This window comes from Stenella coeruleoalba (genome assembly GCF_951394435.1).
Source record: "Stenella coeruleoalba genome assembly, chromosome: 9".
NCBI classification, from domain to species: Eukaryota; Metazoa; Chordata; class Mammalia; order Artiodactyla; family Delphinidae; genus Stenella; species Stenella coeruleoalba.
This window is the reverse complement of record NC_137155.1, coordinates 31,543,955-31,559,048: the sequence shown is the minus strand read 5'-3', so window position 1 is coordinate 31,559,048 and position 15,094 is coordinate 31,543,955. Positions and strand designations below refer to the sequence as shown.

The 15,094-nt window shown below is 40.1% G+C and overlaps 1 protein-coding gene across 1 annotated transcript in view; it reads left to right on the top strand.

Annotated features, from left to right (window-relative positions):
• Window positions 1–15,094, top strand: part of DNAH11 (dynein axonemal heavy chain 11) — a 317,894-nt gene that overhangs the window by 290,762 nt on the left and 12,038 nt on the right. The window contains exons 74-76 of the mRNA XM_079931174.1: window positions 1,224–1,451; window positions 6,341–6,532; window positions 9,690–9,809. Of these exons, the coding sequence (XP_079787300.1) occupies window positions 1,224–1,451; window positions 6,341–6,532; window positions 9,690–9,809 (540 nt within the window). The remainder of the gene's footprint in view (window positions 1–1,223; window positions 1,452–6,340; window positions 6,533–9,689; window positions 9,810–15,094) is intronic.

Below are 15,094 nucleotides of genomic sequence, written 5' to 3'. Positions count from 1 at the left end.
CCTCCAAAAAAAAAGAAATGCAAGTTGTAAGTTTTACCCTTAAAAAACGTCTCAAAACACCTTATTTGGTGTAGGATCTCCTTTTGGGTATCTATTTTAGACCTTTGATTTTTGTTTCCAGTGGTAAGCCGGTAACTTAGAATGTAACTTTCACTAGTTCTCTCCACACATGGAATAATTGGAGAGGAGAGACTATCCCAGGCTTTTTGGCAGCTTCTGAAAGTTTCTAGGATACATTTGATTGGCAGTTAAAAGAGAAGCATTCTTTGACGAGTGAGAAGCCCAGCATAATAGGAACTTGTTATATTGTTTGTAATTTACATTAAATTCTGTCAGCGTAGGCAGATGATGTGTATGCACATGTTAATGAGTTCCTAACCAAACTCTGCGCTGGTCAATTACTATGATCAGAGATAGCCCCTCTAAGGATATTTAGTTGGCGTTTTATCAGAAACCCACACTCCAGAGAAAACTATCGCTAAGGTAGCAGACTGGCACGGTCTTTGTCTCAGAGGCACACCAGATGATTTGTGAATTAATATAATGGAAAAAAATCATTTTTCATGGGCAACATGGGTGGTTTTCAAGATACGTGTATTGGCTAAAAATGTCGCACAAACACTGCTATCCTTGGACAAATGGCCGCAAGAATCTAGCCAGTATCCTCAAGAATGGTTCCCAGGCTGGATTCCAGAGAATGCCAGTGTACAACGATGGCTCACTTGGAGATTTTTCTATTCCCTGACTCCAAAGTCACTGTTAAAATATTTTTACGTTTGTTTCATATACTAATGAGTAGGAGTTTGAGTAGAGGAGATTTCCGTCAGTAACAATGAAGTAGGGGATCAGGTGCATTTCTAGCCTTTAGTTTTTATACTTGATTAAACTAACCCAGATAAGTCTTAGTAATTGAGTTTGAACTGTAACAAAGAAAAGTATCAAGAACTCCATCTCAGAAGTGATTGGCGGGTGTTAGAAGTAGGTGAGTGTTAGAAGGAGATTTTGTTTTACAAAGGCAAACTGTAGTGATTTGGAGCACTTAAAATGTTCAGTGTTCAATTCTGACTTGGTTTATTTTTTTTCCCTAATGCGCTAGTAAAGGAAACTTTAAACCGTGGTTCTGTGAGTTTCCAACTCATTCATGTACAGGAGAATGTTGTAATCCTATAATTTAAGTAATGTACTTCAGTCTCACAGGAATTCTAAACCATGCTGTTTTTCAGAATGTCCATTTGGTAGCCAAGTGGCTTGGAACCTTGGAGAAACTCCTTGAAAGATTCAGCCAGGGAAGCCACAGAGATTACAGGGTTTTCATGAGTGCTGAGTCTGCACCTACACCAAATGAACATGTCATCCCTCCAGGACTCCTGGAAAATTCCATCAAGATTACTAATGAGCCCCCCACAGGAATGCTGGCCAATTTGCATGCTGCACTCGACAACTTTGATCAGGTAAGAATGCAGAAGCAGCCTGGTCTGACACTGAAGTCCAGGTCTTCTCACAAGACTGTGAGACCTAAAACCACAGCCACACGTGTAACAAGAATGAACCACGTACCTTTCTGAGGAGCTTGCTTATTGAAGACAAACATGGCAGACTAGTATCTCTAAAACCACAGAAAGAGAAAAAGCCATTGTTCTTATTGACGTCGTTGAGAAGATTGATGACGCTGATGATGACGTGGCAGGAGTTTTAGTATACGACTTAATATTTTGATCTGGTTTTGATATTAGTCAATTTAAAGCCCTTCTTTTTAGATTATATCCATCCTGCCTTCAGATTTACATTTTCATGTCCTTCCAAAATAAAACAAATAAATTAGTACCTTTATAAATTAATGACAGTTCTATTACCATTAGTCTGCTTGTTCAAATTACCACATCTGTCTGTGTCATAATCAAGTCTGTCAGTTTCCTTTGTTGCTATTTCTCTGAGCTCCCATTCCTTCCTCTAATTTCTTAGAAATCCTTGATAAACAGCATTCTTATTAGGAGAAGTAGAATAAGCCCAAAAGAGGAAACGCGTATGATGTGGTGATAAATATTCAGCCTCCTGTTAGAAATGTTATTATCCTCTATGAAACATGCCCACATGCTTAACTTTTTCTCTAGGTCCCTCTGGGCTAAGACGAGAAAACCAACATTATGAAGGCATTAAAATAATTGGCCACCTAAGAATATAGTTTTGAAGAATACAGTTAATTGCTCAATTCAATAATTGAGTAGTTTGTGCCTGTTTACCCAATGGGCTGTGTAAACAAAAGGCACTCAAAAACTCTGTTGAGTCTGTTACATGTTTGAAGTATCCTTTTTTGCAAACTAAGACAGGCATGTATTTTATCTTCCCTCAATTTATAATTCCTGGCCATCTGTGACATTCTCAAGCTCTCTCTCTCAAAGTAAGTACAAAAGAGGAGTTTGACGTATTTAAATAGGATTTATCCAACTTCCCAGAACAATTGTCTTTATTTGTGAAAAGTGAGCAGTTCATGAGTAAACAGGCTTCAGCCCAGTTGTCCTTCAGCTTTTTTTTTGGTAAGCATCTCTCTGATAATCTGATAAAACTATGGATACTCTCCCCAGGGAAATGCACACTAAAAAAACATTGTTGCATACAATCATAGGGATGACCAGATCCCCCAAAGCCTATGCATGAATTCCTTCCCCAGTTAAGAACAGCATGTTCTAGTTTACTTATGAAAGTATCAGGGTTTTGTTTTTTTTTTTACTGCTTCTTAGAAAACCCCTTACAATAATTGGTTACATTTATTGAAAAGGGTCTTAAGAACTTCAGGGGGGAATATTTCTTATCTACTGGAAAGGCTCTGAAATATTAAGATTAAATTTGTTCATAAGTAGCAAAAGCAAAGCTAATCAATGTGATTCACTAAATAAACTTTCCATCAAACCTATTCTAGCCCAAACCTGAGATTTTAAAGCTTTGTGACCACCTAGAGGGGTGGGATAGGGAGGGTGGGAGGGAGACGCAAGAAGGAGGAGATATGGGGATATATGTATATGTATAGCTGATTCACTTTGTTATAAAGCAGAAACTAACACACACCATTGTAAAGCAATTATACACCAATAAAGATGTTTAAAAAAAAAGATTCTAAAGAAAATCTAAAAATTTTAAGTCTTTTATGAATGCTGAACTGTTATTATGTTAGAAAAAAATGTGGGTTTTATTCAGATTATGTAATTCAAGGGTACTAGCCTGTGCTCCCTGGCTATCTGTGTATAGGTTTCTAGAACCCTTTTATCAGTTAGAATTATGAAGGAAGTACAAAACAACAGTGGCTTAAACAAGGTTAAAAAAGGTATTTCTGCCACATGAGAATTCAGGAGCTAGGTCATTCAGAGCTCCTTTGTGTCACCACAGAGTTGTCATCAACCCAGTTTGCTTACATTTCACCATTTCTAGGATGGGCTTGCCGTGGTCCCAAGTGGCAGTGAGGGTGGCAGCTCCCATAGCTGTGTTCCAGAAAGTAGGATGAGAGAAGGAACAAAGAAGATGACAAATGTCATGTTTGCTTTCTTGTAAAGATTCATTCTGCAAGTTAATACACAATACTTCTTTCAACTTATTGGTCAGACTAATTCACACTGCATTACCTAACTGCAAGAGAGGCTGGAAAAGTAAATCTATCTTGGGCAGTGTATGCCCAGCTAAAAGTCAGCAGGAAGGCACTTTAGGGCGGGCAGATAGTGGTCTCCATCACAGACCTCCTCCTCTCCCAAGTCTCCTTGTATCATCCTGGATGTTCTGTGTCGCTGCCGTGGCCCTATCTTGTTGAAGCCTGTGACGTGGACAGAGGGTGATGAATGCCATCTACCTTGGTTCTCATTTGGGTTAGGTAAATGGGTCCCAGTTGCTCCTATTGCCTGGCTGCCCTTCTTGGATGAGAAAAGCACCTAAGGGATCTAGACAAGTTAACTGTTCTGTTTAGGTATTTTCATTTTTCATGCTTTGATTTTCAAGTCAAATTAAATCTGTGTTCTTAATCTTCTCCCCAAGTCAGAATTTATCCTCAAATTTTGACATGTGTATTCATAGCGAACAAAGTGCATTTGATATTGATCCTTTATTACCTTGAACATTCTAGAATATTTATGTAAATATGATCAGTAAGTGACCAAGATGTAAAGAACCTTTTCTTTAGGATGCTGCCTACCTAACCCTCTTTCATCTCAGTAGCACTGCCTCTTGAAGATGTCATAAATGTTTGGGCTCCCTGCATCCCCAGATGTTTGGGCTCCCTGCATCCCCAGATAACCAGATTTTTGAAGCAAGAATGTAAATTTCTTTTTCTGTAAGATTTGCAGCAGAAACAAATAATGGTAATTGTGCATGTAAAATTGGCATCTGTGTGCATGCAACAGTGTTATGTGTGTGTGGATGCCTGTTCTCTGTTCACAATGCTGTTTGTATATTTTCTGATACAAACACTTGATCACTTGCTTTGTAAAAATACAATTGACCTGAAGTGTAGAATGTTAGGCAGACTCGTATTTTTCTTAGGAATGCCTGATTCACATTTTCTTCTCATGTCATTTATATTATCAGAGCGTAATGAAATGGGCATTGACTTACGATTTTGGTTTTTGTTAGCAGTGAGGCTAAAATTAGGTCAGTTATATGAAGTATATAGACGGAAGTAATGTACTAACTGTAGTACTTGGGTTTTCCGTGGACTATATGTAATTCAGGGAGGGTGTTAGGTGACTTGTTGGATCATAAAATTTTGTCACTTCCATTTGGTCTCCTAGAAATGTCTTCCTTTTAAAAGCAATGTATTTTTATATCCTTCAACATTAATTCCACTTACATGGTTTCTCTTTTCTTCTTTCACAAGCTTGCCCTTTACTTGAGGTTTAGCTGTGGAGAAGTTATTTGTAATGACTGTATATTTTTGAGCCCCATAAATTTCCTAGAAGTGGCCTAGTCATTGAGAATAGCCTAGTGATTCAGTTGGGTCAGCAGTGTATGTGGCCTGGCCAATTCTAGAACTGTATTTGGTGGTAACCCTGGATTCTGATGACAGCGATAGAGAAAGAAACGAAAATGCTCTTCTGGTCCTGGACCAAGAGAACAAATCTAGGCTTGGTTTAGACTTTTACTGAAAGGCCTCTGGGAGGCCAGATCTGAGCTCCCACCCCAAAAGGGCTAAACATATTTTGTATTATAGATGCCCACATTGTCAGATCCATTCAAATGTAGACCGGGTGTAATTTGACCGTTTTAAAGGACAAGGCAGGAAGGTGCTGTTTTGGCCTCACCTTCCTCCGCTGCCCACCATCAGTTGAAGGAGCCATCCTCCGTTTTTCCTTGTTTGCCTCACAGGACTGCCAGATTTGAGAATGGGTAAAGTACTACCCTTAAGACACAGATGGCTGTTTTTCACCTTTTAATTTTATGGCTTTGGGGGCCATAACCATATCAGTGTAGCATACCAGGTTTCCCTCTGCATTTGCAAAAAAATCATCTTACGGATCTACTCTACAGGACATATGTTTTCCAATCTTCCATATGCTGTTCTGTTATTCCAACAGTGAGTTTTATTTTCAGCTCATTGGAAGAAAACCATTTGTCGTGGTGGTTGTATCAGTCAAGGGACAGTACAAAATTATAGTGATTCATACAAGATAATCTCTCACACGTAATTGGCAGCTCTGGTGCATGAGATCAGCCACACACCCAAGCTTGTGGTGCCTCCACCGTACCTAACTCCCAGCTTCCGAGTCGTCCAGTCATCGTCATTTGTAGCTCATAGGAAAGGGAAAAGAACGACAACCAGACCAAGCAATTTCCCTTTACGCAAGTGACGTGAAAGTTGCATACGTCACTTCTGCTCAAACTCTGTTGGCAAAAACTTGGTCACGTGGCACATCTGGCTTCAAGAGGGGCTGGGAGATTGCTTTTTGATGAGTGGCTGTGTGCCCAGATAATCGGTATTACTATGGAACCAGGAGGAATGGAGAATTGGCATTAACTTATATTCCGCTACAGTGATGAAATTAAGATGATGGCCTTTTGTCAAACAGATTGTACAAGAACATTTTTGCAGGGGAAATTGATGTCAGGCATTATTACCACTGGCAAAATGAATTGTCTCATTTTCTAGTGAAACAGAAGAATAATTGAAGCAAAATAAAAGCATTCCTCTTAAATCAACAGACTGGCAAATGCCAGTCTTCTCTTATGCTCTCCTAGCTTAAAACTGCATGTTACCTCTGTCCTAGGTCTCCCTCAAAGTCCTCTGCAAGATGATTGAAAACTCAGACCCTTGCCCTTGGAAACCATATGGATGGATGATCAAACATTCTTTCTTTTCTCCCAGGATACACTTGAAGTGTGCTCCAAGGGGCAGGAGTTTAAAAGCATTCTCTTCTCTCTGTGCTACTTCCATGCCTGCGTTGCTGGGAGACTGAGGTTTGGCCCCCAGGGCTGGAGCCGCTGCTATCCGTTCAATTCTGGAGACCTCACCATCTGCGCCAACGTCCTCTGCAACTACTTAGAGGCAAACCCTAACGTGAGTGCCAGTGGCCAGATAACCTCTTCCGAGGAGTGTACTGAATCTGTCAGTCTTTGGGCACTATCAAAGTGGACCATAATTTCTCTTTCGAAGCTATTATTGAAATAGCTGACACTACATATGCATCCTCTGCCAAGCGTGAGGTTTTACAACAGTGGATGCTCGAACTTTATGAGATGGGTCAAGCCGGTTCTACATCAGCAGCTTAGTGCAAAAAAAAAAAAAAAAAAATGTCCTTCATTATGTTAACAAAAACAGTGGTTTACATGTGCATGTATGCCAGATTCATTAGGCAGGTAATGAAGCATTTGCACAAATGTAATTACATACAGCAATCCTGACAGTTCATAACATTGCATTAATAATCACTACAATTAGTTCTGATGATGGAAGCAATTTACAGCACGTCACATGTATAAATAATGGTGCATTTCCTGCATGTCATTATTATGTATTAAGGATGCCACCTTGTTGTGACTTTTTCAGTAATGTTCCCCTTGATTTGAAGTTAAAGGTAGATGAATGATTTTATTTCATAGCTAAAATGTGTTCTACAGATGGGAACGGGAATGCTTCATCAAGAACATTTGTGTAAACTCTTATAAACTCAGTGACTGGATTTCAAGAAGGATGAATCATTTGTAAGGATATTCTGGCTTAGTCCTCATAAGGGAAACTTTTTCCATTAAGTTAAATCTGTTAAAATCGAGGCATGTTTGTCAGAACCAACCAGGCATGGTGCTTTAGGCCACACTTTCTATTAAAGGGCCTTTAAAACCATTCAACCATGTTTCTATGTATAAATGGTTCTTTTTTGTTCTTTTGGTAATTATTGTTCTCAAAGTTTTCTCAAGCTTTGAAGATGGTTTGACTACTATCTGAATATGTACACTTTGTACATAACATGGGTGTGTTCTCCCAAGGAACACATTTTGAATAAGTTGTATCCAAGATAAATGGCTTTAATATGGTATGTGATGATCACTGTCCCATATCTAGCATTTTTTTTAATTTATGAAATTCACTTTGAGCATACTTTGACCATTCTAATAAATACTATTTTGTGTTGGTCTTAGCACATTTTGTTTAAAATGTTGCAGGTAGAATTGACTGTTATAATAGTTCTGGAGAGTTCTGGGTAGAAAATGAAATAGACCACTGAGGACTTTTATTCAAGTCCTTCATTACTGTCCCAGGAGGCTGAGGCCAGGAATATTATCCTGTTTCAGCTGGACCCTGTACACAGTTGAGGTAGGAATGAAGGGGAGCAAGAGAGGGGTTGACTCATGTTTCTCTCCGGCTCTCACATCCCAAGGCTCGGCAACACCAGCTGGCCGATTGAATCGTGCTATGTCCTGCTGCTTCTCCCACGGGTGTTCCAGCATCAAGACAGCTTTAGGTTTTAAACACACGCTCTTGTGTCTTAGATGTCTTGACCCAAGTCATTCACCACACATCACATCACGAAGCAAGTTAGTTAGATCTGGGAATTAGGTTGACGTGCCCACATAGTTTGGTTGTACAAGATGCCCTTTTCCGGAAGGTATATGTATAAACTGGGAAGTAGGCAGATGATAGATGATATTTCGAGTCATGAGATTAGATGAGATCATCAAGGTTACAGAGTATAACTGAGAGATCTAAAGATTACGTCTTAGGGAATGCCAACGTTTAACTGTTGTAAGAACTTCGATATTTTTCCATATGAATTTCGTAAGTCTCACCATACGGAAATTCTTGAATGTCAAGGTTGGAAGGCTTTAATTGAAAACATCATTTGGTTGTTTACATTTAAGGTTGGGGATGGGGCTATGTAACGTCTGACTTTGGTTTTACAAAGCCTAGAGGGAATAGGAAGAAAAATTGTTTTTCTGTAGCAGTACCTTTCTCCCACCCTGTGGAGTACAGTTTGGGGGACATGCCCAAGAAGACCTCTACTGAGTAACAACAAGTTCAGATTTTTTTCAGGCTGTACCACTGTGCCAAGGGAAGGGTTACAAAAAAAAAAAAAAAAAAAGTATTTGTAAAAAAACAAAGATTTGTGGGAAGAAAATCAATTATTGAGAAGAAGAGATCCCTAGCTGATTAAAATCTTGAGGGAGCTATATATCAGATAATAATGTATAGCAGGCATTAATTAAATGTGATCAGAGAAATAAAGTTAAGAGGTCTCTGTTTCCCATCCATTTCTGTTCTATGCGAGGTAGTCCATGGCATGGCTGAGAGAGCATGGTACAGTGTAGCCACTTTAATTTTTCATTCACATCAAAGTGGCTTAAAAGGAAGACGTTCATTTATTCAAATTATTCAAATTCAAATAAAGTTGTAGCCAAGTACATTGGAATAGTTGAAGCAATTTTACTTGTTCTGTCACATCATGCAACAAATGAAGGCTATAATTAAGTTTTTACTTGAACTGCTGGGAGGCAGTATACTGCCCCCGAGGGTATAAAGGTTTCTGTCTAGAAAGGCTTCATCACAAACTGGCATGTTTTGCAAACCCAGAGGAAGCTAAAGGGTAGCAAAGAGGGGCTTCAAACCCTGCGAAGCCAAATAAAGAGGAGATACGGTGATTCCTTGAATAAAACATACTACAGTCATTAGTTACAGCACTTGGAACAGTCATGGAGGCCAGTCATGCCATAGACCGAGCCCTCAAATCAATCTGTGGCAAATGGCTTGGTTTGCCTGGACTTTTGGAAGGTGATGGAATTCTAAGTAACACCCCAAATTCAAATTGTGTAGGTTTTTCTTTCTTTTCCCTGATTGAGATCATAAAACCTGGTATAAATCAGATCATAAAAATGTCATCCCTCAGAGGTCCTAGGAACCAACACCCTCTTCTGGTTTTTAGATGAGGTTCTGAATGTGTAAACCTTAACTGCATAACATGTTCTAGGAATAATCTGGTTTGCTTTAAAATCTTCATTAAAAGCTCCGCTTCATTAAAAGCTCACTGAATGTATTAAAACACACTGAAAATAATTCTCAGCCAATTCAATCCTGGCAATTCAGACAATTCCTGAACCTCTTTTAAATGCTCCTGTAGGTGGGGGCTTGTAGAGAGGCACTTGCTGCTGACTGACTGTTCGGAGGCAGGTGCCCCGAACCCGGAAGTGAACGTTGGCATGATTCCCCTCTCCTCTCCCGCCAGGTCCCATGGGAAGACCTCCGTTACCTCTTTGGTGAGATCATGTACGGGGGCCACATCACAGATGACTGGGATCGCAAACTGTGTCGGGTGTATTTAGAAGAATTCATGAATCCCTCTCTGGTAAGACATTTCTTAAGTCATTTCATAGAGGAGAAAGTTCTAGTAAGATTCTTTTTTAACTTTTTATTTTATATTGGAGTAGAGCTGATTGACAATGGTGTGTTCGTTTCAGGTGTACAGCCCTGTGATTCAGTTATACATACACGTTATCTGTTCTTTTCAAAATTCTTTTCCCGTTTAGGTTGTTACATCATATTGAGAGGAGTTCCCTGCGCTATACAGTAGATCCTTGTTGGTTATCCATTTTAAATATGGCGTTGTGTGCGTTCCAATCCCCTAACTATCCCTTCCGCCCACCCTTCCCCCCCGGTAACCAAAAGTCCGTTCTCTAAGTCTGTGAGTCAGTTTCTGTTTTGTAAATAAGTTCATTTGTATCCCTTTTTTTTTTTTTTTTAGATTCTGCATATAAGCGATAGTTTGCTTTCTCTAAGAATTTTTTAAACTGATTTCACTATGTAAATAATTCTTGAACGTTATTGAGGATTCTTGGCCTTTTGTGAGTATATTCTGGCACACCTTCCAGGGAGTTTGGAAGTTTGTTAGAAGTGTAGGATCTTGGGCCTCATGCCAGACCCACAGAATCCGAATCTGTGTTTTAGCAAGACACCTCCCTGCCACCACCGCAGGTGGTTTCTGTGCCCACATGAAGCACCGTCCCATGCACAGACTCATTGGATCTTTGAGATAACCCCGTGAGGTACACAGCACTGACACTGTCACCCCATTTCATAGACAAAGAGACTGGGTCACGGTGATTTGCCCCAGGTCTCCCAGTTATCCCAGGCAGGGGCTCTAGCCAGATGTATTGATTTCAATTCAGCGGCTCAGATACAAGTGAACTCTATAGTTCTTTCTCTGGCACAGAAGCCATGGAGTATTCTAAATTTTGATCACTAACTCCTAACTAAATATGTGCTCAAGAAAACTGCGGTGATGTGAGAGGGCAGTTCTTCCTTCTGTGAGGAAGGGGCAGAGCTCCCTTGTACTGGAGTTTGAAGAGGCCAGGTACCCTTTTCCCATTTCTCATCTTACTAGCCCCATGTCTGTGTACACCAACACACCCACATGGTTTGTGACGGGTGCTGGGTTTTCTGGAAAAAGCACTCAGTCCTTGTCTTCCATACTGAAGTAGCTGAAAGTGGTGGCATACTTTTCTCATGTCTCTCTCCAAAGGTTTCCAGGTTCATGGCCATTGCCTGATTATTTCTTGGAAACCCAAGGCACCCTCCACCGTGCCATGTCTACTCCCACTTGGGCAAGACACCAACTGTGTTTAGAGCTGTGCCGTGTATTTTTTTTAAAAATAGTTTGAGCAACCTCCTGTTCATAATTTCTTGAGAACTTCATCTCCTAAAAGCATTATGCCTTCCTCAAGTCCATTCTGAGAAGTAATATAATCATGTATTAGAAAACATGGTGTACTGTATGTAGTCTCATATAGAAAATGGAGGACAGATTATTTTTTGCTACTTTTAATAATGTTAAACAATTTGGGGACAAGGCAGGGAAAAAAAAAAGGCTTTCCTGCCACGTGACCATTATTTGTTTCTTTTGACTGTGAGTCTCCTGGTCTTTCCTTAGTTCTAATGAGTAAGGTTTCACGGGTCAGAAAGACACTTTCAATTTAGCGCAACTGGAAGTCACTCCTCAGAAGAGGTCTGGGAGTACGTTACCATGGAGATGGGAAAGATAAACAGGGTCGGGTGTGCTACCTTTACAGAGGCTGATTTCTCTGAATGATGGTGGAGGTCAAGGGGCAGAGCGACAAACTCACTCTCTTCTTCCCTCTCTGGTTCTGGCCTGAGGATGAGAGTGAATTACTGTTGCCAACCGAGACAGTCCATTAACCTTCACAAGCCTGAACTCCCATTCACATAATTGTAAAATAAATATAGATGATGCAACCTGAGGGGCATCTCTGGTGTGTGCATTAGCCCTTTAGAAATTTAGGTACCTGCCCTTCCATGCGGCTCTGGTGAGGTTTTCAGGATGGAGATGCCCATTTGCAGTCCTGCATCCTCACCAGAAAGCACTACCTTGTCAACTCACCAGAGCAAGCTAAAGCACTGACTGGTTTGGTGGCAGAAACTGCAAAATCCCAGTTATTTTGTTCTATACAGATGTTTCCTGCTCATGCTGTTTACGTTATTAGGATCTTAAGCTAACACTTCAGCATCTTGCAGGATGTCTTTTAGCCGCTTCTCACATTGGTTAACTTATTTGGCAATTAGTGTCTTTGGTTACATGGGCACGTGGTCAAACCTTGGAATGCTTTCAGTGGCTTTGTCGTGTTAGGAGGATGAATGAGTTTCTTGTTGGGTAAATGACACGGCATTTAGAGAGGGCTCCCCAACGGCAATGTGCTTTAGAGGGTTCCTGGCCAAAGTTAGGGAATTATAATTAATATTCTTCTCTCATGTAAGGTGCATACTTGGCAATGCTAAACAAGTAATACGGTAAGTTACTTTTGGAAAATAAGGTATCAGGTCACCTGAAAGCTGTCAAATATTAACAGCTTAAAAGTTGGGCTTTGAAGTAAAACAAAATGACAAAAAAGCTCGGGTTCAAATTCAGTGCTCCCTTGTGTTTGCTGTGCAATTTTAGATACATCACAGAACCTGAGCCTCTGTTTATTCATTTGTGAAATTAGGGTACACAGTAGCAGTCACTCAGCATCCTCTCCTCCTCAACCTGCCCCACTCCCCAGCGCCAGGCGACCACTAATCTACTTTCTGTCTCTGTAGATTTGCCTAATCTGGACATTTCGTATAAATGGAATCACACAATATCGGGCCTTTTGTGTCTGACCTCTTTCACTTAGCATGTTTTCAAGGTTCATCCATGTTATAGCATGTATCAGTACTTCATTCCTTTTAAGGGCCAAATAGTATTCCATCGTATCGATACACTATTTTGTTTATCTGTTCATTGGTTGATGGATATTTGCGTTGTTTCCACTTCGGGGCTATTATGAATAACGCTGCTTTAAATATTCATATATGTGTTTGCATGGACATACATTGCCACTTCTTTTGGGTATATACATAGAAATGAAATTATTGGATCATATGGTAACTCTATGTTTAATGTTTTGAAGAACCACCAAACTGTTTTCCAAAGTGGCTGCATCATTTTATATTCCCACTGGCAATACACGAGGGTTCCGTTCTCTCCACATCCTCGCGGTGGCTGTGAAGTGGTATCACATTGTAGTTTTGTTTTGCATTTCCCTGAAGACTAATGATGTTGAGCATCTTTTCCTGTGCTTATTAGTCATTTGTGTGTCTTCTCTGGAGACAGGTTAATTTAGAATTACTGATTCTTTGAGGCCTAACAATAACTTTATCAAACAGCCCTCCCCCAAAGGCAGGACAGGTGGCCACAGTGCAGAGAGTTAGGGTCCCATCAGCAAGAAGCAGCTTTTCATAAAAGCCTCTCAGTGGGATGGGAGAAGGCTTGGATTTAGAATCAGGATTCCCAGAGCTCCTTGAGTATGTTGACATTTTCACAGATTTCTTAAAGTAAGAGAACAGAAGTCTCTGTGTGAACTAAGCCTTGCTTATCGAGCTTTACTTGTTTGACATCATAGTAGGAACTTACAGTAGGACATTCTCAGGTTTTGTTTTTCCTTCTAGAAAATTAGGGTGTGCTTGAGGTAATCATGTCTGTTTCTAGGGCACAGGAAAGACTAAAACTAACCTTTGTAAAAAGGCTGCTATGTGCCTAGCTATTTGCATACATTGTCGTTAAATTCTCATGGCCACACTCTTTAGGTTGCTATTAGGATCCCCATTTTACTGATGAGATTGAAACTCAGATAAACTGTCATTTTTTGAAGACCACCAAACCGCTCGGGGGGGGGGAAACCGAACCAGATCTGTCTGGCTATAAACCTAGCCCTTCCCGTTGACTTTGCTGTTTGCCTTTGTTTTGCCCACTGCCCAACATGGGGAAGGCACTCTTCACATATTTGTAAACAGACTGCCTAATTGTCTTTCCAGAAAACATGGACCATTTGCACTCCCACCAGCATTCTATGAATATTCACTCAAATGTCCAGTCCCCAGGCATTTTGAAAAGTTCCAAGTGGTTCCACTTTTTGGTTACTTTCTTTGCTTGAAATTCTGTTTAACTTTGGCTGTATTGAAAAACAATTAACTGTGGCTCTTAAATCTTCTTTTAACTATTGAGCACTAATAGGGAAAATCAAGTCCTTGTTTGTAGGGAATACATTTTGGCTTGGAGATGTTTAGTCTAACTTCTGGTTTTAGTATTCATATTTTGTGCCCGCATTTTTATTTTGGCTAATTTATCCAGTAATGGTGAGGTTAAATCCCCTTCACAGTTTTGTTTTGGTCACGCTGAGTCAGGTAAAATTTTAATTTTGATTATTTTGATATATAAATGTGAAATGATAGGAAATGTGAATAAATGAATAAAACAAGCCTAGCTGATGGATACTGGTCACGAGAGAGTCTGCATTGCTCCTTCTCATGTTTATTGGGTCCAGGTCTCTGTTTCTGGCAATACGAAAGACTGGATAACTTGAAAATTCTCCCGATACAAAATAAAAATAGAAATTCTGACTTTAACATTTAAAGTGCCTTTTTGAATTCAGGAGAGCAATTTAGCATCATCCCTAAGGACATGGGCTCCCTGGGCAATCTGGGATTGCAGGTTTGAGGAGGAAGGAACGAACTGCCGCTACTCACAGATGACATGATTGTGTAGAAAATCGCGCTGATTTTGTCTCCATTGGACTGTGAGTTCCTTAAGAACTAGGTCATACGAATCTCTTATACTTCCACGGCTTACTGGGGTATACTAGGTGATCAGTTCATACGATTGAATGAATTAATGAATAGTCACTTTGTCTCCAGGTGATAGTGAGGGGACCAGATAGCATGAACATACACAATTACAGAGACAAACCCCATTTTCAGAAAATGATTTTAAAATTGTAGGCCTAAAATAGCTACATTAGGTGATGGTTTTTAAAAACTAGCATTCCCTGTACATTTAAGTGCATGTAGACAGAATTCACAGCAAGAGAGGCTGGGAAAATTAAACAGAAGTGTAATGGTCCCCTGGGAACTAAAGAACAATCGGGGGAAAAAAAATCTGAGATTACACTGAGTTAACCAGAAGAGTATAAGCGCTGGATTGACTGCCTTTATAGCTGGTCAGAGACTGAGGCCCATAAATTGTTTAGTTACATTTTGGTATTTCTGCTTGCATTGCCTTGGTTGAGAGCATTCTTCCCGGTGGAATGTCTAACCCTTCTC